The sequence below is a fragment of the Melanostigma gelatinosum genome (genome assembly GCF_949748355.1).
Source record: "Melanostigma gelatinosum genome assembly, chromosome: 6".
Taxonomy (NCBI): Eukaryota; Metazoa; Chordata; class Actinopteri; order Perciformes; family Zoarcidae; genus Melanostigma; species Melanostigma gelatinosum.
The window spans coordinates 2,843,770-2,867,839 of NC_136639.1; the positions used below are offsets into that span (position 1 = coordinate 2,843,770).

General features: G+C 35.5%; 1 protein-coding gene across 1 annotated transcript; it reads right to left on the reverse strand.

The window, feature by feature from the left end:
* Nucleotides 1-33: 33 nt before the first annotated feature.
* Nucleotides 34-20,162, reverse strand: paqr3a (progestin and adipoQ receptor family member IIIa). Its single transcript, XM_079270898.1, has 8 exons — nt 20,026-20,162; nt 19,098-19,329; nt 18,477-18,639; nt 17,762-17,917; nt 15,851-16,048; nt 15,420-15,510; nt 15,093-15,270; nt 34-1,449 (listed from the first exon to the last, which is right to left on the reverse strand). The coding sequence occupies exons 1-7, from the start codon at nt 20,084-20,086 to the stop codon at nt 15,128-15,130; spliced, it is 1,044 nt and encodes a 347-aa protein (XP_079127024.1). The 5' UTR covers nt 20,087-20,162; the 3' UTR covers nt 34-1,449; nt 15,093-15,127.
* Between the last annotated feature and the right edge of the window lie 3,908 nt (nt 20,163-24,070).

Consider the following 24,070-nt stretch of genomic DNA (forward strand, 5'->3'; position numbering starts at 1 on the left):
GTTTGAAAACAAAGCAGTTTCACACACACACGGTTTATTTTTTAGAGTCACGTTCAGCTCAGGTATGAAAAGTCAAGATACAAAAATTCCAGCTGCTACCAAACCTCTTCAGACACACGGCCGACGTCTCAGGTCCACAAAGAATAACTTAAATACACAACAGTAACATCTGTCTCGGTCTAAAACTTTAAATATGACAAACAAAAGAAACTACTTTCATTCCAGAACATTCAACTTTTGTTTTCTGTACACAAACTAACATTTGAGAGAATTTAAATGTTTCAGTGACGATGACTGTCCATCGTGAACGTGTTGCATTTTGGAATGAAGTCATTCAAAGAGAAAATAAAACAAGCGGTTGACTTGAACATTGCACATCACCCTAAAATGAGCCGGAGAAACAGTACCGAGACTGAACAATGAGAATCTGACAGTTCAACTCTGTTCACACAGGAACAGAAAGCAGTTTGAACTATTTAAAGATGAGAGTGAACAGGAGAGAGCAGAGCTGCACGAGGACACGTTAAATCTTTAAAAACAACTCTCCCAATTTAAGTCAACAGTAATTACAGTAACGCTGCCCACATGGAGTAAATCAATCGATCTTTTGAGAACTCAAAAGTGCTAAAAAGAACAATGTTTAACTATTTTTAATGAATGTAGGCAACTGAAATGTATGACGTCTGTCAAACATTTTCCATTGCATACTTATATATGAACTGTTAACATGATTCATATTGAAGACGTCAGCATTAGTTTAAATATCTACAAACTGACCACGCAACACTTTAACAAGCCTCAACTCGTCAGAGCTGGAAAATAAAAGAATAAAACAAATCAACAGTAATAAACTGACTTAAAACACTTCTCAAAGAAAACCTTCCAACAGTGAAACAATATAAATGTCAGTTTGAACACAGACAGAGCAGCATTACACATTACGTTCTGGTGGTACTTGTTAAACAATGTACAGAAACATTAATACTGATCACGCAAAAGCACAAAATGAAGCGAACGTTTAATATCTCTTCGGTTTTTATATCTAAACATGAATCCACTGGTTCGTTTGTTGCTTATTCTCATTAAGAACCTCAAAGTTCAAACAGACAACTTGTTAAAGTTTAGGAATTTGGATCAATTGCTCGTCAAATTTCATCACTGTAAAAACTGATTTTTTTTACTTGATTATTTGAAATATTGGGCATTCTTGGAGCAGAGCATAACATAATTTAACAAGTGCTACATACTGTTTCATTAACAGGCACTTAGAGAATGCTACGCGGCTAAACTAACCTCGATCTGTTTTTGTGCAGATTGTGTAGTTGAACTGCATCGTTTGTGTTTGTTGGTGACGAGCTGGTAGAAACACGTGTCACAGGTTCGATCCCGTTTGCAGCGCGGCTGTTCCTTCACAGGTCAGGTGGACTGAATGTGGCGTCGTTCACCAACCTAAAGAAGACAAAGGTTTACACAGAATGAGAGAAGAAGATGAGCAGCATCAGGGCTCACTCAAGAGCACGTCGAATATATATTTTGATCAGATGGTTCCTGACTTAAATCTACATTTTATTGATTATATTATTGAAATAAAAAGTCTTGAAAAGTCATAGTATAGCATGTCGAAAAAAGTCATAGTATAGCATGTCGAAAAAAGTCATAGTATAGCATGTCGAAAAAAGTCATAGTATAGCATGTCGAAAAAAGTCATAGTATAGCATGTCGAAAAAAGTCATAAAAAAGTCATAGTATAGCATGTCGAAAAAATGTCATAGTATAGCGTGTCGAAAAAATGTCATAGTATAGCATGTCGAAAAAAGTCATAGTATAGCATGTCGAAAAAAGTCATAAAAAAGTCATAGTATAGCATGTCGAAAAAATGTCATAGTATAGCGTGTCGAAAAATAGTCATAGTATAGCATGTCGAAAAAAGTCATAGTATAGCATGTCGAAAAAAGTCATAAAAAAATCATAGTATAGCATGTCGAAAAAAAGTCATAGTATAGCGTGTCGAAAAAAAGTCATAAAAAAGTCATAGTATAGCGTGTCGAAAAAAGTCATAGTATAGCATGTCGAAAAAAGTCATAAAAAAGTCATAGTATAGCATGTCGAAAAAAGTCATAAAAAAGTCATAGTATAGCATGTCGAAAAAAGTCATAAAAAAGTCATAATATAGCATGTCGAAAAAAGTCATAAAAAAGTCATAGTATAGCATGTCGAAAAAAGTCATAGTATAGCATGTCGAAGAAAGTCATAAAAAAATCATAGTATAGCATGTCGAAAAAAGTCATAGTATAGCATGTCGAAAAAAGTCATAAAAAAATCATAGTATAGCATGTCGAAAAATAGTCATAGTATAGCATGTCGAAAAAAAGTCATAAAAAAGTCATAGTATAGCATGTCGAAAAAAGTCATAAAAAAGTCATAGTATAGCATGTCGAAAAATAGTCATAGTATAGCATGTCGAAAAATAGTCATAGTATAGCATGTCGAAAAAAAGTCATAAAAAAGTCATAGTATAGCATGTCGAAAAAAGTCATAAAAAAGTCATAGTATAGCATGTCGAAAAATAGTCATAGTATAGCATGTCGAAAAAAGTCATAAAAAAGTCATAGTATAGCATGTCGAAAAATAGTCATAGTATAGCATGTCGAAAAAAGTCATAGTATAGCATGTCGAAAAAAAATCATAGTATAGCATGTCGAAAAAAAGTCTCAAAATAGTCATAGTACAGCATGTCGAAAAAAGTCATAGTATAGCGTGTCGAAAAAAGTCATAAAAAAGTCATAGTATAGCGTGTCGAAAAATAGTCATAGTATAGCATGTCGAAAAAAAGTCTCAAAATAGTCATAGTATAGCGTGTCGAAAAAAAGTCATAGTATAGCATGTCGAAAAAAAGTCATAGTATAGCATGTCGAAAAAAAGTCATAGTATAGCATGTCGAAAAAAGTCATAGTATAGCATGTCGAAAAAAAATCATAGTATAGCGTGTCGAAAAAAAGTCATAGTATAGCATGTCGAAAAAAGTCATAGTATAGCATGTCGAAAACAAATCATAGTATAGCATGTCGAAAAAAAATCATAGTATAGCATGTCGAAAAAAGTCATAGTATAGCATGTCGAAAAAAGTCATAGTATAGCATGTCGAAAAAAAATCATAGTATAGCATGTCGAAAAAAGTCATAGTATAGCATGTCGAAAAAAAGTCTCAAAATAGTCATAGTATAGCATGTCGAAAAAAGTCATAAAAAAGTCATAGTATAGCATGTCGAAAAAAGTCATAGTATAGCATGTCGAAAAAAAGTCATAGTATAGCATGTCGAAAAAAGTCATAGTATAGCATGTCGAAAAAAAATCATAGTATAGCATGTCGAAAAAAGTCATAGTATAGCATGTCGAAAAAAGTCATAAAAAAGTCATAGTATAGCATGTCGAAAAAAGTCATAAAAAAGTCATAGTATAGCATGTCGAAAAAAGTCATAGTATAGCATGTCGAAAAAAGTCATAAAAAAGTCATAGTATAGCATGTCGAAAAACGTCATAAAAAAGTCATAGTATAGCATGTCGAAAAAAGTCATAGTATAGCATGTCGAAAAAAGTCATAAAAAAGTCATAGTATAGCATGTCGAAAAAAGTCATAAAAAAGTCATAGTATAGCATGTCGAAAAAAGTCATAAAAAAGTCATAGTATAGCATGTCGAAAAAAGTCATAAAAAAGTCATAGTATAGCATGTCGAAAAAAGTCATAGTATAGCATGTCGAAGAAAGTCATAAAAAAATCATAGTATAGCATGTCGAAAAAAGTCATAGTATAGCATGTCGAAAAAAGTCATAAAAAAATCATAGTATAGCATGTCGAAAAATAGTCATAGTATAGCATGTCGAAAAAAAGTCATAAAAAAGTCATAGTATAGCATGTCGAAAAAAGTCATAAAAAAGTCATAGTATAGCATGTCGAAAAATAGTCATAGTATAGCATGTCGAAAAAAGTCATAAAAAAGTCATAGTATAGCATGTCGAAAAATGTCATAAAAGAATCATAGTATAGCATGTCGAAAAATAGTCATAGTATAGCATGTCGAAAAAAGTCATAAAAAAGTCATAGTATAGCATGTCGAAAAAAGTCATAAAAAAATCATAGTATAGCATGTCGAAAAAAGTCATAAAAAAGTCATAGTATAGCATGTCGAAAAAAGTCATAGTATAGCATGTCGAAAAAAATCATAGTATAGCATGTCGAAAAAAGTCATAAAAAAGTCATAGTATAGCATGTCGAAAAAAGTCATAGTATAGCATGTCGAAAAAAGTCATAGTATAGCATGTCGAAAAAAGTCATAAAAAAATCATAGTATAGCATGTCGAAAAAAGTCATAAAAAAGTCATAGTATAGCATGTCGAAAAAAGTCATGGTATAGCATGTCGAAAGAAAGTCTCAAAATAGTCATAGTATAGCATGTCGAAAAAAAGTCATAGTATAGCATGTCGAAAAAAAATCATAGTATAGCATGTCGAAAAAAGTCATAGTATAGCATGTCGAAAAAAGTCATAGTATAGCATGTCGAAAAAAAGTCTCAAAATAGTCATAGTATAGCATGTCGAAAAAAAGTCTCAAAATAGTCATAGTATAGCATGTCGAAAAAAGTCATAAAAAAGTCATAGTATAGCATGTCGAAAAAAGTCATAAAAAAGTCATAGTATAGCGTGTCGAAAAAAAGTCTCAAAATAGTCATAGTACAGCATGTCGAAAAAAAAGTCATAGTATAGCATGTCGAAAAAAGTCATAGTATAGCATGTCGAAAAAAAGTCATAGTATAGCGTGTCGAAAAAAGTCATAAAAAAGTCATAGTATAGCGTGTCGAAAAATAGTCATAGTATAGCATGTCGAAAAAAAGTCTCAAAATAGTCATAGTATAGCATGTCGAAAAAAGTCATAAAAAAGTCATAGTATAGCGTGTCGAAAAAAGTCATAGTATAGCATGTCGAAAAAAGTCATAAAAAAGTCATAGTATAGCGTGTCGAAAAAAGTCATAGTATAGCATGTCGAAAAAAGTCATAGTATAGCATGTCGAAAAAAGTCATAGTATAGCATGTCGAAAAAAGTCATAGTATAGCATGTCGAAAAAAGTCATAAAAAAGTCATAGTATAGCATGTCGAAAAAATGTCATAGTATAGCGTGTCGAAAAAATGTCATAGTATAGCATGTCGAAAAAAGTCATAGTATAGCATGTCGAAAAAAGTCATAAAAAAGTCATAGTATAGCATGTCGAAAAAATGTCATAGTATAGCGTGTCGAAAAATAGTCATAGTATAGCATGTCGAAAAAAGTCATAGTATAGCATGTCGAAAAAAGTCATAAAAAAATCATAGTATAGCATGTCGAAAAAAAGTCATAAAAAAGTCATAGTATAGCGTGTCGAAAAAAGTCATAGTATAGCATGTCGAAAAAAAGTCATAAAAAAGTCATAGTATAGCATGTCGAAAAAAGTCATAGTATAGCATGTCGAAAAAAGTCATAAAAAAGTCATAGTATAGCATGTCGAAAAAATGTCATAGTATAGCGTGTCGAAAAATAGTCATAGTATAGCATGTCGAAAAAAGTCATAGTATAGCATGTCGAAAAAAGTCATAAAAAAATCATAGTATAGCGTGTCGAAAAAAAGTCATAAAAAAGTCATAGTATAGCGTGTCGAAAAAAGTCATAGTATAGCATGTCGAAAAAAAGTCTCAAAAGAGTCATAGTATAGCATGTCGAAAAAAGTCATAGTATAGCATGTCGAAAAAAGTCATAAAAAAGTCATAGTATAGCATGTCGAAAAAAAGTCTCAAAATAGTCATAGTATAGCATGTCGAAAAAAAGTCTCAAAATAGTCATAGTATAGCATGTCGAAAAAAGTCATAAAAAAGTCATAGTATAGCATGTCGAAAAAAGTCATAAAAAAGTCATAGTATAGCATGTCGAAAAAAGTCATAAAAAAGTCATAGTATAGCATGTCAAAAAAAGTCATAGTATAGCGTGTCGAAAAAAAGTCTCAAAATAGTCATAGTACAGCATGTCGAAAAAAAGTCATAGTATAGCATGTCGAAAAAAGTCATAGTATAGCATGTCGAAAAAAAATCATAGTATAGCATGTCGAAAAAAAGTCTCAAAATAGTCATAGTACAGCATGTCGAAAAAAGTCATAGTATAGCGTGTCGAAAAAAGTCATAAAAAAGTCATAGTATAGCGTGTCGAAAAATAGTCATAGTATAGCATGTCGAAAAAAAGTCTCAAAATAGTCATAGTATAGCATGTCGAAAAAAGTCATAAAAAAGTCATAGTATAGCGTGTCGAAAAAAGTCATAGTATAGCATGTCGAAAAAAGTCATAAAAAAGTCATAGTATAGCGTGTCGAAAAAAGTCATAGTATAGCATGTCGAAAAAAGTCATAGTATAGCATGTCGAAAAAAGTCATAGTATAGCATGTCGAAAAAAGTCATAAAAAAGTCATAGTATAGCATGTCGAAAAAATGTCATAGTATAGCGTGTCGAAAAAATGTCATAGTATAGCATGTCGAAAAAAGTCATAGTATAGCATGTCGAAAAAAGTCATAAAAAAGTCATAGTATAGCATGTCGAAAAAATGTCATAGTATAGCGTGTCGAAAAATAGTCATAGTATAGCATGTCGAAAAAAGTCATAGTATAGCATGTCGAAAAAAGTCATAAAAAAATCATAGTATAGCATGTCGAAAAAAAGTCATAGTATAGCATGTCGAAAAAAAGTCTCAAAATAGTCATAGTATAGCATGTCGAAAAAAGTCATAAAAAAGTCATAGTATAGCATGTCGAAAAAAGTCATAAAAAAGTCATAGTATAGCATGTCGAAAAAAGTCATAAAAAAGTCATAGTATAGCATGTCAAAAAAAGTCATAGTATAGCGTGTCGAAAAAAAGTCTCAAAATAGTCATAGTACAGCATGTCGAAAAAAAGTCATAGTATAGCATGTCGAAAAAAGTCATAGTATAGCATGTCGAAAAAAAGTCATAGTATAGCGTGTCGAAAAAAGTCATAAAAAAGTCATAGTATAGCGTGTCGAAAAATAGTCATAGTATAGCATGTCGAAAAAAAGTCTCAAAAGTCATAGTATAGCATGTCGAAAAAAGTCATAAAAAAGTCATAGTATAGCGTGTCGAAAAAAGTCATAGTATAGCATGTCGAAAAAAGTCATAAAAAAGTCATAGTATAGCGTGTCGAAAAAAGTCATAGTATAGCATGTCGAAAAAAGTCATAGTATAGCATGTCGAAAAAAGTCATAGTATAGCATGTCGAAAAAAGTCATAGTATAGCATGTCGAAAAAAGTCATAAAAAAGTCATAGTATAGCATGTCGAAAAAATGTCATAGTATAGCGTGTCGAAAAAATGTCATAGTATAGCATGTCGAAAAAAGTCATAGTATAGCATGTCGAAAAAAGTCATAAAAAAGTCATAGTATAGCATGTCGAAAAAATGTCATAGTATAGCGTGTCGAAAAATAGTCATAGTATAGCATGTCGAAAAAAGTCATAGTATAGCATGTCGAAAAAAGTCATAAAAAAATCATAGTATAGCATGTCGAAAAAAAGTCATAAAAAAGTCATAGTATAGCGTGTCGAAAAAAGTCATAGTATAGCATGTCGAAAAAAAGTCATAAAAAAGTCATAGTATAGCATGTCGAAAAAAGTCATAGTATAGCATGTCGAAAAAAGTCATAAAAAAGTCATAGTATAGCATGTCGAAAAAATGTCATAGTATAGCGTGTCGAAAAATAGTCATAGTATAGCATGTCGAAAAAAGTCATAGTATAGCATGTCGAAAAAAGTCATAAAAAAATCATAGTATAGCGTGTCGAAAAAAAGTCATAAAAAAGTCATAGTATAGCGTGTCGAAAAAAGTCATAGTATAGCATGTCGAAAAAAAGTCTCAAAAGAGTCATAGTATAGCATGTCGAAAAAAGTCATAGTATAGCATGTCGAAAAAAGTCATAAAAAAGTCATAGTATAGCATGTCGAAAAAAAGTCTCAAAATAGTCATAGTATAGCATGTCGAAAAAAAGTCTCAAAATAGTCATAGTATAGCATGTCGAAAAAAGTCATAAAAAAGTCATAGTATAGCATGTCGAAAAAAGTCATAAAAAAGTCATAGTATAGCATGTCGAAAAAAGTCATAAAAAAGTCATAGTATAGCATGTCAAAAAAAGTCATAGTATAGCGTGTCGAAAAAAAGTCTCAAAATAGTCATAGTACAGCATGTCGAAAAAAAGTCATAGTATAGCATGTCGAAAAAAGTCATAGTATAGCATGTCGAAAAAAAATCATAGTATAGCATGTCGAAAAAAAGTCTCAAAATAGTCATAGTACAGCATGTCGAAAAAAGTCATAGTATAGCGTGTCGAAAAAAGTCATAAAAAAGTCATAGTATAGCGTGTCGAAAAATAGTCATAGTATAGCATGTCGAAAAAAAGTCTCAAAATAGTCATAGTATAGCATGTCGAAAAAAGTCATAAAAAAGTCATAGTATAGCGTGTCGAAAAAAGTCATAGTATAGCATGTCGAAAAAAGTCATAAAAAAGTCATAGTATAGCGTGTCGAAAAAAGTCATAGTATAGCATGTCGAAAAAAGTCATAGTATAGCATGTCGAAAAAAGTCATAGTATAGCATGTCGAAAAAAGTCATAAAAAAGTCATAGTATAGCATGTCGAAAAAATGTCATAGTATAGCGTGTCGAAAAAATGTCATAGTATAGCATGTCGAAAAAAGTCATAGTATAGCATGTCGAAAAAAGTCATAAAAAAGTCATAGTATAGCATGTCGAAAAAATGTCATAGTATAGCGTGTCGAAAAATAGTCATAGTATAGCATGTCGAAAAAAGTCATAGTATAGCATGTCGAAAAAAGTCATAAAAAAATCATAGTATAGCATGTCGAAAAAAAGTCATAGTATAGCGTGTCGAAAAAAAGTCATAAAAAAGTCATAGTATAGCGTGTCGAAAAAAGTCATAGTATAGCATGTCGAAAAAAAGTCTCAAAAGAGTCATAGTATAGCATGTCGAAAAAAAGTCATAGTATAGCATGTCGAAAAAAGTCATAGTATAGCATGTCGAAAAAAAGTCATAGTATAGCATGTCGAAAAAAAGTCATAGTATAGCATGTCGAAAAAAGTCATAGTATAGCATCTCGAAAAAAAATCATAGTATAGCGTGTCGAAAAAAAGTCATAGTATAGCATGTCGAAAAAAGTCATAGTATAGCATGTCGAAAACAAATCATAGTATAGCATGTCGAAAAAAAATCATAGTATAGCATGTCGAAAAAAGTCATAGTATAGCATGTCGAAAAAAGTCATAGTATAGCATGTCGAAAAAAAATCATAGTATAGCATGTCGAAAAAAGTCATAGTATAGCATGTCGAAAAAAAGTCTCAAAATAGTCATAGTATAGCATGTCGAAAAAAGTCATAAAAAGTCATAGTATAGCATGTCGAAAAAAGTCATAAAAAAGTCATAGTATAGCATGTCGAAAAAAGTCATAGTATAGCATGTCGAAAAAAAGTCATAGTATAGCATGTCGAAAAAAGTCATAGTATAGCATGTCGAAAAAAAATCATAGTATAGCATGTCGAAAAAAGTCATAGTATAGCATGTCGAAAAAAGTCATAAAAAAGTCATAGTATAGCATGTCGAAAAAAGTCATAGTATAGCATGTCGAAAAAAGTCATAAAAAAGTCATAGTATAGCATGTCGAAAAACGTCATAAAAAAGTCATAGTATAGCATGTCGAAAAAAGTCATAGTATAGCATGTCGAAAAAAGTCATAAAAAAGTCATAGTATAGCATGTCGAAAAAAGTCATAAAAAAGTCATAGTATAGCATGTCGAAAAAAGTCATAAAAAAGTCATAGTATAGCATGTCGAAAAAAGTCATAAAAAAGTCATAGTATAGCATGTCGAAAAAAGTCATAGTATAGCATGTCGAAGAAAGTCATAAAAAAATCATAGTATAGCATGTCGAAAAAAGTCATAGTATAGCATGTCGAAAAAAGTCATAAAAAAATCATAGTATAGCATGTCGAAAAATAGTCATAGTATAGCATGTCGAAAAAAAGTCATAAAAAAGTCATAGTATAGCATGTCGAAAAAAGTCATAAAAAAGTCATAGTATAGCATGTCGAAAAATAGTCATAGTATAGCATGTCGAAAAATAGTCATAGTATAGCATGTCGAAAAAAAGTCATAAAAAAGTCATAGTATAGCATGTCGAAAAAAGTCATAAAAAAGTCATAGTATAGCATGTCGAAAAAAGTCATAAAAAAGTCATAGTATAGCATGTCGAAAAATAGTCATAGTATAGCATGTCGAAAAAAGTCATAAAAAAGTCATAGTATAGCATGTCGAAAAAAAGTCATAGTATAGCATGTCGAAAAAAGTCATAGTATAGCATGTCGAAAAAAAATCATAGTATAGCATGTCGAAAAAAAGTCTCAAAATAGTCATAGTACAGCATGTCGAAAAAAGTCATAGTATAGCGTGTCGAAAAAAGTCATAAAAAAGTCATAGTATAGCGTGTCGAAAAATAGTCATAGTATAGCATGTCGAAAAAAAGTCTCAAAATAGTCATAGTATAGCATGTCGAAAAAAGTCATAAAAAAGTCATAGTATAGCATGTCGAAAAAAAGTCATAGTATAGCATGTCGAAAAAAAGTCATAGTATAGCATGTCGAAAAAAGTCATAGTATAGCATGTCGAAAAAAAATCATAGTATAGCGTGTCGAAAAAAAGTCATAGTATAGCATGTCGAAAAAAGTCATAGTATAGCATGTCGAAAACAAATCATAGTATAGCATGTCGAAAAAAAATCATAGTATAGCATGTCGAAAAAAGTCATAGTATAGCATGTCGAAAAAAGTCATAGTATAGCATGTCGAAAAAAAATCATAGTATAGCATGTCGAAAAAAGTCATAGTATAGCATGTCGAAAAAAAGTCTCAAAATAGTCATAGTATAGCATGTCGAAAAAAGTCATAAAAAAGTCATAGTATAGCATGTCGAAAAAAGTCATAAAAAAGTCATAGTATAGCATGTCGAAAAAAGTCATAGTATAGCATGTCGAAAAAAAGTCATAGTATAGCATGTCGAAAAAAGTCATAGTATAGCATGTCGAAAAAAAATCATAGTATAGCATGTCGAAAAAAGTCATAGTATAGCATGTCGAAAAAAGTCATAAAAAAGTCATAGTATAGCATGTCGAAAAAAGTCATAGTATAGCATGTCGAAAAAAGTCATAAAAAAGTCATAGTATAGCATGTCGAAAAACGTCATAAAAAAGTCATAGTATAGCATGTCGAAAAAAGTCATAGTATAGCATGTCGAAAAAAGTCATAAAAAAGTCATAGTATAGCATGTCGAAAAAAGTCATAAAAAGTCATAGTATAGCATGTCGAAAAAAGTCATAAAAAAGTCATAGTATAGCATGTCGAAAAAAGTCATAGTATAGCATGTCGAAGAAAGTCATAAAAAAATCATAGTATAGCATGTCGAAAAAAGTCATAGTATAGCATGTCGAAAAAAGTCATAAAAAAATCATAGTATAGCATGTCGAAAAATAGTCATAGTATAGCATGTCGAAAAAAAGTCATAAAAAAGTCATAGTATAGCATGTCGAAAAAAGTCATAAAAAAGTCATAGTATAGCATGTCGAAAAATAGTCATAGTATAGCATGTCGAAAAATAGTCATAGTATAGCATGTCGAAAAAAAGTCATAAAAAAGTCATAGTATAGCATGTCGAAAAAAGTCATAAAAAAGTCATAGTATAGCATGTCGAAAAATGTCATAAAAGAATCATAGTATAGCATGTCGAAAAATAGTCATAGTATAGCATGTCGAAAAAAGTCATAAAAAAGTCATAGTATAGCATGTCGAAAAAAGTCATAAAAAAATCATAGTATAGCATGTCGAAAAAAGTCATAAAAAAGTCATAGTATAGCATGTCGAAAAAAGTCATAGTATAGCATGTCGAAAAAAAATCATAGTATAGCATGTCGAAAAAAGTCATAAAAAAGTCATAGTATAGCATGTCGAAAAAATGTCATAGTATAGCATGTCGAAAAAAGTCATAGTATAGCATGTCGAAAAAAGTCATAGTATAGCATGTCGAAAAAAGTCATAAAAAAATCATAGTATAGCATGTCGAAAAAAGTCATAAAAAGTCATAGTATAGCATGTCGAAAAAAGTCATGGTATAGCATGTCGAAAAAAAGTCTCAAAATAGTCATAGTATAGTATGTCGAAAAAAAGTCATAGTATAGCATGTCGAAAAAAAATCATAGTATAGCATGTCGAAAAAAGTCATAGTATAGCATGTCGAAAAAAGTCATAGTATAGCATGTCGAAAAAAGTCATAAAAAAGTCATAGTATAGCATGTCGAAAAAAAGTCTCAAAATAGTCATAGTATAGCATGTCGAAAAAAAGTCTCAAAATAGTCATAGTATAGCATGTCGAAAAAAGTCATAAAAAAGTCATAGTATAGCATGTCGAAAAAAGTCATAAAAAAGTCATAGTATAGCATGTCGAAAAAAGTCATAGTATAGCATGTCAAAAAAAGTCATAGTATAGCGTGTCGAAAAAAGTCATAGTATAGCATGTCGAAAAAAAGTCATAGTATAGCGTGTCGAAAAAAGTCATAGTACAGCATGTCGAAAAAAAGTCATAGTATAGCATGTCGAAAAAAGTCATAGTATAGCATGTCGAAAAAAAGTCTCAAAATAGTCATAGTATAGCATGTCGAAAAAAGTCATAAAAAAGTCATAGTATAGCGTGTCGAAAAAAGTCATAGTATAGCATGTCGAAAAAAGTCATAAAAAAGTCATAGTATAGCGTGTCGAAAAAAGTCATAGTATAGCATGTCGAAAAAAGTCATAGTATAGCATGTCGAAAAAAGTCATAGTATAGCATGTCGAAAAAAGTCATAGTATAGCGTGTCGAAAAAATGTCATAGTATAGCATGTCGAAAAAAGTCATAAAAAAGTCATAGTATAGCATGTCGAAAAAATGTCATAGTATAGCGTGTCGAAAAAATGTCATAGTATAGCATGTCGAAAAAAGTCATAGTATAGCATGTCGAAAAAAGTCATAAAAAAGTCATAGTATAGCATGTCGAAAAAATGTCATCGTATAGCGTGTCGAAAAATAGTCATAGTATAGCATGTCGAAAAAAGTCATAGTATAGCATGTCGAAAAAAGTCATAAAAAAATCATAGTATAGCATGTCGAAAAAAAGTCATAGTATAGCATGTCGAAAAAAGTCATAAAAAAATCATAGTATAGCATGTCGAAAAAAAGTCATAGTATAGCATGTCGAAAAAAGTCATAGTATAGCATGTCGAAAAAAAGTCTCAAAATAGTCATAGTATAGCATGTCGAAAAAAAGTCATAGTATAGCATGTCGAAAAAAAATCATAGTATAGCATGTCGAAAAAAGTCATAGTATAGCATGTCGAAAAAAAATCATAGTACAGCATGTCGAAAAAAGTCATAGTATAGCGTGTCGAAAAAAGTCATAGTATAGCATGTCGAAAAAAGTCATAGTATAGCATGTCGAAAAAAAATCATAGTATAGCATGTCGAAAAAAGGCATAAAAAAATCATAGCATAGCATGTCGAAAAAAAGTCATAGTATAGCATGTCGAAAAAAGTCATAGTATAGCATGTCGAAAAAAAGTCATAGTATAGCATGTCGAAAAAAGTCATAAAAAAATCATAGTATAGCATGTCGAAAAAAAGTCATAGTATAGCATGTCGAAAAAAGTCATAGTATAGCATGTCGAAAAAAAGTCTCAAAATAGTCATAGTATAGCATGTCGAAAAAAAATCATAGTATAGCATGTCGAAAAAAGTCATAGTATAGCATGTCGAAAAAAAATCATAGTACAGCATGTCGAAAAAAGTCATAGTATAGCGTGTCGAAAAAAGTCATAAAAAAGTCATAGTATAGCATGTCGAAAAAAGTCATAGTATAGCATGTCGAAAAAAAATCATAGTATAGCATGTCGAAAAAAGTCATAAAAAAGTCATAGTATAGCATGTCGAAAAAAGTCATAGTATAGCATGTCGAAAAAAGGTCATAGTATAGCATGTCGAAAAAAAATCATAGTATAGCATGTCGAAAAAAGTCATAGTATAGCATGTCGAAAAAAAATCATAGTACAGCATGTCGAAAAAAGTCATAGTATAGCGTGTCGAAAAAAGTCATAGTATAGCATGTCGAAAAAAGTCATAGTATAGCATGTCGAAAAAAGTCATAGTATAGCATGTCAACAAGTTTTATTTTAAAAGTACTGCTATATGAACAAAATTACAATAACATTTGGTTCACGAGATGCAGGCAGCATGTTCTATACTTAATGTGAATACAATTCACTTTGTTGGCATCTTATTCTGAAAACCGGATGTTCGTCTGAAGAAACCAGATGTTGTCTCACATTAATCTTTCCGCTAACTTTCAAAATCCTTCGCTCGCTCCCGATCTGTGCGTTTAAATGCGTTTACCGTGAATTTCAGCATATCGGTGCACTAACATGTAAGTGTGACTATAGGATGTTTGCTGGCTTTTATCCAACCGTTCTTGTCATCCTCTTATGTCTATGTATTGTCTCTCGTCTTTCAATAAAAAAATAAATACATTTTAAAAAATGCGTTAACGCGCGATAAAATAATTGTCGGCGTTAATTAATGAATGCGTTAACGCAAAATTAACTTCAACATTAACTTGCCCAGCACTAATTAATATAGATATGGTATAAAAAGTGGGAAAAGACTTGTCATAAAACAATTGTCGAAAAAAGAGTGATAGTATAGTTTGACTTGAAAAGTCACATATAGTATGTTGAAAAAAAGCATAAGGTCAAAGTACAGTACGACTAAAAACATCAAAAGAGTCAAATTATATTATGAAGTAAAAAGTCTTGGGAAAAAAAAGGGATAAAAATGACACAACATATTGTGGAACCGCGTCACAGTCTATAGTATGTCATAAAAACGTGTTTACAAATCTCATCGTGTATCGCGCACGGCGCTGCTTACGACAGTCGGGGATCCCCGGCGTGCAGAGCGGCGTCCTATTGGTGAGGGGGGGCGTCGGGGCAGGGCCGGCTGTGTCGGTACGCCATGATGAAGCACGACGACTGGTGCCACCAGAACAACATCAGCACCAGCAGCACGTGCCACACCTGGTGACTGGAGCCCAGGTAGTTCAGCTGACCTGCAGCGACACCACAGAGGAAGAAACGAGACGTCTGAACCGCTTGTAGACGCTTCTTATGAATCGAATGACTTGAGCTGAAGTGTGACCTATTCCATTTTAAAGACACGGATGAGTCACACACACACACCTGAACAAAGTGGTCTCACCTGGGAAGTAGCGTTCAGGAACTTTAGAAACGTAGAAGATGAGAGCTAATACAGCGATGAAGTACATCCCCAGAACCCGAGGAATAAAAGCCTGAAGGGAGGAAATAAAAAAGGATTTAAGCAGTTTGTGGAATAAACTGAACAGCAGCTACGTAACAAAACACAAATGAACCCTGCTAAATGATTTGTTGGTAAACATAACATTCTTTATTATAATTGGAGTCTAAATATTAGAGACCAAACAACTGAATTTAGAAAGAAAACATAAGAATAGCAATTAAACAATATTGTCAAAATAAAAACAGAATTTTAATCTCCACAGAGAAACCAATCTTCCGTATTTGTTCCTCTAAAGTAAACACAGGTTCACACGGCTCAGCGTCACAGTAAACCTCCATAACAGCGTGAATACTGCGGTTCTGGAGACTCACCTGGACGAGCTCGGAGGAGAAGCCTCCGGTGATGCAGATCCAGTGGAAGGTGGGGATGAGGCCGTAGCCGGCCACCAGGCAGAAGATGAGCGAGCGCAGCTGCTTCCACTGCTTGCTGAGGTAGTGGGGGTGGATCTGAGCGAAGAACACGGCCAGGATCATGGCCAGCACCGTCACCAGGTACACCTGCCGCCAGTACTGCAGGACGGGAAGCTCGACAGGTTACATCTCATGTACGCGCTCAGGAATCTGCATCTTGAGTTCAGATTCTTTTGTTCAGCGCCGATTTCATATCTTTGGGCTTTCAGATAACAAAATAATAAAAATAATGTAAATACTTCCCCATGGGCTCTTGAAACGTGCAATTCTTTATTATTGTCGGATCTGTAATTGATTGAAAATAAGAGTAAATTGTTTGTTGAAGCTATTAAAGTGAACTCGGGTTCTCTGATCTCTGTGTGGGAAGATGTGCGTACGCATGTGTTAAGAGAATAACTCAACAGGTCTCGTGTTTTTTGAATAATACTTCCTCGCTGTGACTTAAACTTCTATGAGGAACTGCGTGCACAGTCTGGACCGCCTCGTCTCCGTCCCCTTCTGTCCGTTTGTGTGGATGTAGGCCTCCGTCCAGTCACACGTCCTCGTGTGACGAGTCCTCGCTGAATTTCACAGTGAATAAATTTGCACCAGGAACAAGGCCCCGCTCGGCTGCAGCCAAAAAAAAATAGATTCTTCTGAAGCTCTTCAAATCACGTCTCCAAATCTGCATTTTATGAAACACTCAAGAGTCTGACTGGCTCAGTATATAAATATATATTAAAAAAAAGAAATTTCTGTCGGGGGCTTGGCTTGCTGCAGGAGTGGAGCCCCAGTCTTGGCAAGAACGCGGAGTTTGGGGGGAGGTGGGGGGGTGCACTTCGCCGAGACAGCTCCCAGACTTGCGAGCGTCATATGGTGGGGAACAGGAGTGACGGACCGCTCCGTGAACGCGGCCATCTGGTTTGGGCTGGAGCAGATTTCAGCTGCGTTCTGGGGGCAAAATAACCCGACGCTTCCAACATGCGTGGGGACAGCGAACAGTGAGGAGCGCAGCCAAAAGAAACGCACGAGAGAGGAGTGGAAAAAGAGAAGCAAACCGGGAGAGGAAATAAAATAACACGGTGGTGGGCGGCTGTCATCAGAGGCTGCGGCGTCCTGTTGCTTATTCACCAGGAACAATGAGTCAATCAGCAGACACGCACAGCTTCACTTCAGCTACATTTCAATTACGGCTTCTCGTGGCGGTCAGACGTTAAAGCGGTGGCGTTTTGATCCACTGAGGAAGTCCACCAAAAGTGTCTGAGCGCTTAAGAAACTAAATAAGTGGCATCGACAGTGTATGAGGGACTAAGAACGTCAGTATCTTCTCCCTGCATAGGTAGAACGCTACTTAAAGAAACCAGCAAGCGAACGCTAAACACAACAGCCCAGTGTTACCGACTCTTTAACTTTGAAAGAAGCTAGAAGCTCCAAAAGTCCCGAAATCCAGTGAACCGGTCTGCAAGTCTTCAACAACAACAGAACTCCCTCTTAAGCCCCTCCCCCATAAATTATCATAATGAATGTGAACAACAAAGTGGGGAAATAAAAGTTTAGAAGACAAGAATGTGAAATCTAAATCAGCTGTCAGATTAGATTCCTTCAAATGCATTTTAATATTTCCCGTTTTCTCATTTTAATACACTTTGCAGTTACTATTCATGTCAGAAGTACAAAGATTTTGGCTCCTTTTATTCTCATTTTCATGCTTCATTTGAGTGTAGTAACTGATTGTTGTGTAGAGTATTCTGTAGTATATCTATACTGTGAATCTCTTCTTGTATTTCCACATCTATCCTTCCTCTGGGGGGGTGAGGCAGCTGGTGAACTCACGTTATTGCAGTAGAAGGTGTAGAAGACTCCGGGGACGTAGCAGCCCAGGATGCCAACGGAGACCCCGGCGTAGTCCAGCGCCATCCAGCGGCGGCTGGTCTTCTCCGAGCGGTGGCAGCAGAACAGGTGATAACCCACCGAGCACAGCATGCACAGCTGGAGACGGGCACGCGGCGAGGGGCGAGTCGCCAAAGGACGTGAGATAACAAGTCGCAAAATATTAGGATTCAACCGCTTTCAGCTCATCATTCTGCCTCTCTTATTTATCTTTTAATTGGACTTGAAGACTCTGGCTGTGAAGACTCTGGCTGTGAAGCCTCGTCCAGCCAACTGCTGGACTGATTATGTTGTTTTCATTTGTTGAGAAAAAACGGCCAATATTTGTGCTGATGTCCTTCTGTAAGCGCTCAGATTACGGTTAACACCAAGCGATCGTCACACCGACAGGCTCCAGGATATTTGGCTGATTTAAAATCAGCACATTGCTCAACATGAGGAGAACACCTTGTTGTTAAGAACATTAAAACAAGCCGTGCCGAGGTAAACTTGGTGAAACGGACCTGAAGTATATTTAGCAATTCATCTTTATCTGTTTTTATTAATTGAGCATAAAATAAAACATTATGGACGCCAGCTTCAATCTCTAAATGTAACGTGACGTCCGAACCAGACGTTTCCTCCGACTGTCACGGCTGAAGTAAACGTGTTCCTGTACCTGGAAGCAGAAGAGCCCGACGGAGTAGATGACGTAGTCCTCTTTGGAGGCGCCGATGGCCGGCAGCACGAAGGCCATGTTGTACACGCCGACGAAGAAGAAGAGCAGGAAGCCCAACAGATGGCTCCAGATGTTCACCGACTCATTGGACAGGACGAAGAGGCTGCATGGGGGAACGGTAGAAAACAGTCAGACGAACACATATTCTCATTCATCATCATCTTTCACTACACTGAGATCAGTGAGCTCAACCTCACAGCTTATAATGTTTAAATTCAAACACCTTCATGCTGTATGAACACGCAAAAAGCTTATAACATGCTGAACGCCAGTCCGTTGGCTCCGACAAGCTTCTGGATTAAAATTAATTTAGTTTTAATCAACTGCTGCAACTTCTTATAAACACTGTGATCGAAAGGCGCTTAAACAATAGAGGAACCCACCAGCCACTGTGGCCATGGAGAAATATACAAGAAATCATCCACCTCTTCTGTTGTTGAAATGTTTGATGATAAAATCTGTTTTTCTGTTTCAGTGTAAGTCTGATTTGCATGAAGCACGTACATGCAACACACCTCTGGAGTTACGCTGCACACCTTTGAGGATGTATATCGCTCTCACCTTTTGATGCACAGTCTGGAGGGCAGGTAGGCTCTGTATCCGTCTGTGATGTAGGGGTTCTCCCTCAGGAACACTGGGATCTGTTCGTAGGTGTACAGCCTGATACCGCGGGGCACCAGCACGGGCCAGTACTGATACCCCCCCACCTCTATGTAGTGGGCCGTCTGGGCGCTCTTTTGGGGCTTCTGAGGCATGGCTGGGCCGTGGGAGTCTGCTTTAGTCTGACATGAAGCTGAGAACAAAAAGACAGAGAAGATTAAATTAATGCTGCACCTATAAATCTTATTATACAAAACAGCAAGATTTAGTTATTTAAATGCATAATTGTTGTTTTCAGTATATTAGGGTTTTTTTCATGCTAAACATGTACATTTTTATATTTCTTTCACACGGAAGTGAAAATAATTTAGTAAAAACAAATAAAAATAAAGTAAGAAAGTGTCTCACTGATCTGTTATTGTTATTATTGTCTTTGCTGCTTTTGTCTGTCAAAGCACTTTGTGAACTCTGTTTTTAAAAGGTGCTATATATAAATACAGTTGTTATTATTATTATTGTAACCGTTCGTCTCTAATTGGATAGAGGAAAAACTAATAACACCAAACTCCGTTCAGTAACATGGACATTTTGCTTTGGCCTTACGTGCTAGCAAACGTTCACAACCGCTAGAACAAGTCTCAAAAGTTGGGATTTTTGTTGACATAACGGGCTTTTTTAGAAAATAACTATGAGCCGACTATACCTACAGAACCCAACTGAACTACACACAACTTAATTTAATCCGTAAGTGGTAAATAATACTGTGGTTAAACAAGTCGATCTTAAAATAACAGAATTGGTATCGCAGTTTGGTTAGCTAGCGGCTAATTACAGCTGCAAGCTAACATGCTAACACGTCGCTTTTGAACAAAATAATAAACAAACTCACCTTTCAATTTTGTGTACGTGCAGTTTGTACCATTTTGTGGTTTGTAGTACGTACTATGCATTTGTATGAATATGTTAACGTTAATTTAAAAGACAACGCAGTGTAAATTACATCAACTTTCGGCTACATCTTCCAAATCACCAGCGATGTCATCAACAAAGGACCCCTCAGCGTTGCCCACCGACTGCCTGACTAAAAATAAACAACAGACAGCAGACTCCGCTGATCATGTGATGCAGTTGAAAGCGCTGGAAAAAGCTAGTGTGTGGACTCCAAGTAAAATATTCTTAGATTAAGAGTGAACTATTATTATTCTGCTCTTTGTACATGAATATTTGAGCTACAAAAATGACACAATAAGCAAGAGGCTTCAGCAAAAATACAAATAAACACTATTTGGGTATTAATGCTACATTGCCACAACACCATACACCTTTATATTTTCGTTTTTTAGTGCAAAAATACAATATTCCCTCACAGTTCATTCTAAAATCAGTTTCAAGTTTCCTTCATTTCTATCTTGATTGGCAAAATATTTGTGATATCATATGTGTGAAACAAATATTAAAATGTCTGTTTAGCATGAAAGAAAACCCCTAATATGACCATATTATCACACTGAAAACAACAATGTAAACTTAATGGATTGAAACTGTCGTTTCTATTAATGTCCACGTTGTCTCCTCTATTAATAATGATAAGCCAGTTAATAATAATTTAATATGATTTAGCTGTACAAGATTTGCCTGCTTCCACGTGTGTCAGACAATGACAATAATGATAATACTTTGAATGTTGCAGGTCTGCTCCTCCTTTCCTTGACATTGTAATTATTCACAAGTTTTTCTGTCTGTAGCTTGAATAAGTTTGAATAAGTTTTAAATAAGTTTTGCTGAATAAAGGCGTAAGAAGCCCGAACACAATAACTCTATTATTGTTATTTAAAATTACATTTATTTTCTCTACTAATGCATTTTGCCATGTTCCTTTAACTTTCCAGTTTGTTGTTTTTAAATCTTTAATTATAAAATAGTACCATTATCACGATTTGTGACCGATGACTTTTTATCAGATTACCTTTTTTTCAATAACAGAGTACGACCGCAAAGAGACACAAAGCAGCCACAAAGAGTCTCAAATGACTACAAAGAGCCACAAAGCAACTACAATGTGTCACAAAACAACTACGAAAAGACACAGAATGAACACAGAGAGGCACAAAACCACAGAAAGTAACTACAACAAACAACAACAACAACAAACAGAGGCTAAACAACGATAAAGTCTGTGTGTCTTGCTCCTATGCAGGAGAGGTGTTGGGGCCGTTTGACCCATAATCCACCCATGACTTCCTTATGTTACGTAATATGACGCGTGTGACGCAAAATACAAATGTTGCTCAAAACACCTGTTTTTCCTCAGAATTTCTGCCCTCAGCCACCAGCAGGGGGCGACTCCTCTGGTTGTATAGAAGTCTATGAGAAAATTACTACTTCTCTCTTGATTTATTCCCTCAGTAAACATTGTAAACATGAGTTTATGTCTCAATCTCTAGTTTCAAGTGTTGGTAACTTCTCTTCATTGTTTGCGTAAAACAACAGCATGGCGACGGCTGTAATCCAAGATGGCTACAACAAAATCGCCAAACTCGAGGCTTCAAAACATCAGTCCACAAACCAATGAGTGACGTCACGAAGACTACGCCCACTTCTTATATACAGTCTGTGCTTGTAAAACATAAAATCCTGCACTGACATTTTTCAAATGGGTATTTTTCTAGAAAAGCCTGTAAGTATAAATCTAGTGAACAATTCAACCTTCAAGTTGCTCTTTAAACGTAGGCGGCTGAGAGCAGCTCCCGTCTCCTGGCTGTCGTCCTGCTGCACCGAGCGGCTGTGTTACATCCTCCTGTCGCTAACTGTCATCCAGAATCCCCATCAGAGAAGCTCTCTCTCTCTCTCTCTCTCTCTCTCTCTCAGGTGTGAGAGTTGCTGGAGGATTCCCTCAGGAGGGAAGTCACACTCAGTCGTCCCTCTGCTGTTTACACCCCGCTTTAATTGCCTCCCTCTCAACTGGAAGTGTGTTCTTCATTATCACTTCTAATACACCTCTCAGCACATCCACTCTGGCAAAGTGTCAGCTGCCAAGTTAAGATAGTAACTTGTGCATGCAAGCGCAAACAACAAGAATCTCCTGCTGCTGCAGTCGCTGCTCAGTTATTAATTGATTTTGTAGTTGGCAGTGTTGGATACAAGTGAGGCAACACATGTACAAATGTACAATATGTCCTTTCCTTCTACTTTCTTTTACCCAAATTTGTAAAACACCCATTTTACAACTTGGTACACATTGACTTTCGTTGCTCTGCGCTTTGGCAATACAGAAACTAAATGTGTAGTTTTAAATCCAGTTACACTGCATCAGTGTTTCTGGATTTAAAAAACTCCAGAATAACTACACTACGAAACAAACTATTTACTTGCTTTTATATTTCATTTAAATTGATTCAAAAGCTTTAAACTCTAAGTAATTTAAAAATATTCTGATGTTCTGTATGAATATGGAGATTAGTAAAGTTAAAACAGGCAGAAATTGCTAAATATTGGTCTGTGTTCATGGCCTAGGCACCAAAACATCAGGATGTAAATATAAATGTAAGATGTAAATCTGTCTGAAGATGTAACAAACAGAACAGGTCAGACCTGGTGAAATATTGGTTTCTGTGAGATAATTTGAATAATTAGAAATGTGCTGAAGCCATATTCTACTTTCTGCAGCAACCCCAGTTTTGAAGCCTGCGGTTCGGCTTTCTTCTCGTTGCCATCATTGTCAGTTTAAAGATCCAGTGTGCAGGATTTGGCGACATCTAGCGGCGGGATTGCAGATTGCAACGAACTGAAACTTCTCCTGTGTGCAAAACCGCTTTGAAGCCTCGAGTTCGGAATGTCGGCCGTCGCCATCTTGGATTTTTGCCACCGGTGAACGGAAGTGACCATATTTGGACTGTGGAGGAGTGATTCTGGTAGCAGCAGCGACCTGTCAATCACCGTGTAGCCCCGCCCTAAAGCATCCCCTGCTTTATGGTCTGTGTGACTCTAAATGGACCATAATGTACTAAATGAACATCATGCTGTATTGAAGAAGACTTGAAACTAGAGATTGAGACATAAACTCATGTTTACAATGTTTACTGAGGTAATAAATCAGGAGAGAAGTAGAGTCATTTTCTCATAGACTTCCATACAACCAGAGGATGCAGGTTTATGGTACTCCAGCATTGGCTTCACTTTTCAAAGACGGAGTTCGACGACGGAGGTTTCTCTCATGAGGACGACTCCCCCGTCTCCCGCCATCTTCTTTCTGACTCCTCCTCACTGATTCACTGCGACAATCTGTCGTTCCCCTCCCCCCCCATCTTTGATTTCTGTCCCTCCATTTTTCTGTCAGACTTAACGCAGAGAAATGTGCCTCGACGTAATTGTGCGCTGAGACGGCGTCTAATGGAACATGAAATTAAAGCGCTCCTACTTATCCTGCTGAATGGTTTCTAACACTCAAACACGGAGACGCTGCAAGTGTTCCATGTTACGGACGATATTTTTCCCTCGTGAAGCAGCCAACTGCGGGGCTGCGTCCTACAGTGACATGTGCAGTAAAACGGCACTGCAGTACGTCTTAATTGAGGGCGCCTACACTGTCTCGACAAGTGGGAGTCTGTCCTTTCCGAAGCGAGGCGCTGTTAGTGGTTTTAAATAGAGGCAGACAGGCCCCCCCGGGCCGCCAACCTCCTTTGGGAGTGTCAGGGTCATCAATGAAACTGGTGCGCTCCTTTCTGACTGTTGCGCCGCATTTAATGGCACATTAAACGGTAAAAATGCACTAGGTGTCGACGTTAAAAGCTGGCTAAATTGAGTATATGTTACTGCACGGAGGATACATTTCCCTCTCACACCTGCCTCTACGTGGAAGAAACCTCAAATCCATGGGACTCGGGTCTATATTTGTCCCTCTCAAACCCTAAACACAAAGCTCACAGGCTTTCTTT

Bases quoted from the DNA above. Each gene is read 5' to 3' on its own strand.
- paqr3a (XM_079270898.1), bottom strand. From the start codon at position 20,086: ATGCATAGTACGTACTACAAACCACAAAATGGTACAAACTGCACGTAC. The intron at 19,330-20,025 runs GTGAGTTTGTTT...TTTTGTTCTCAG, and splicing joins CACGTACACAAAATTGAAAG to CTTCATGTCAGACTAAAGCA. The intron at 16,049-17,761 runs GTGAGTTCACCA...CCCGTCCTGCAG, and splicing joins ACACCTTCTACTGCAATAAC to TACTGGCGGCAGGTGTACCT.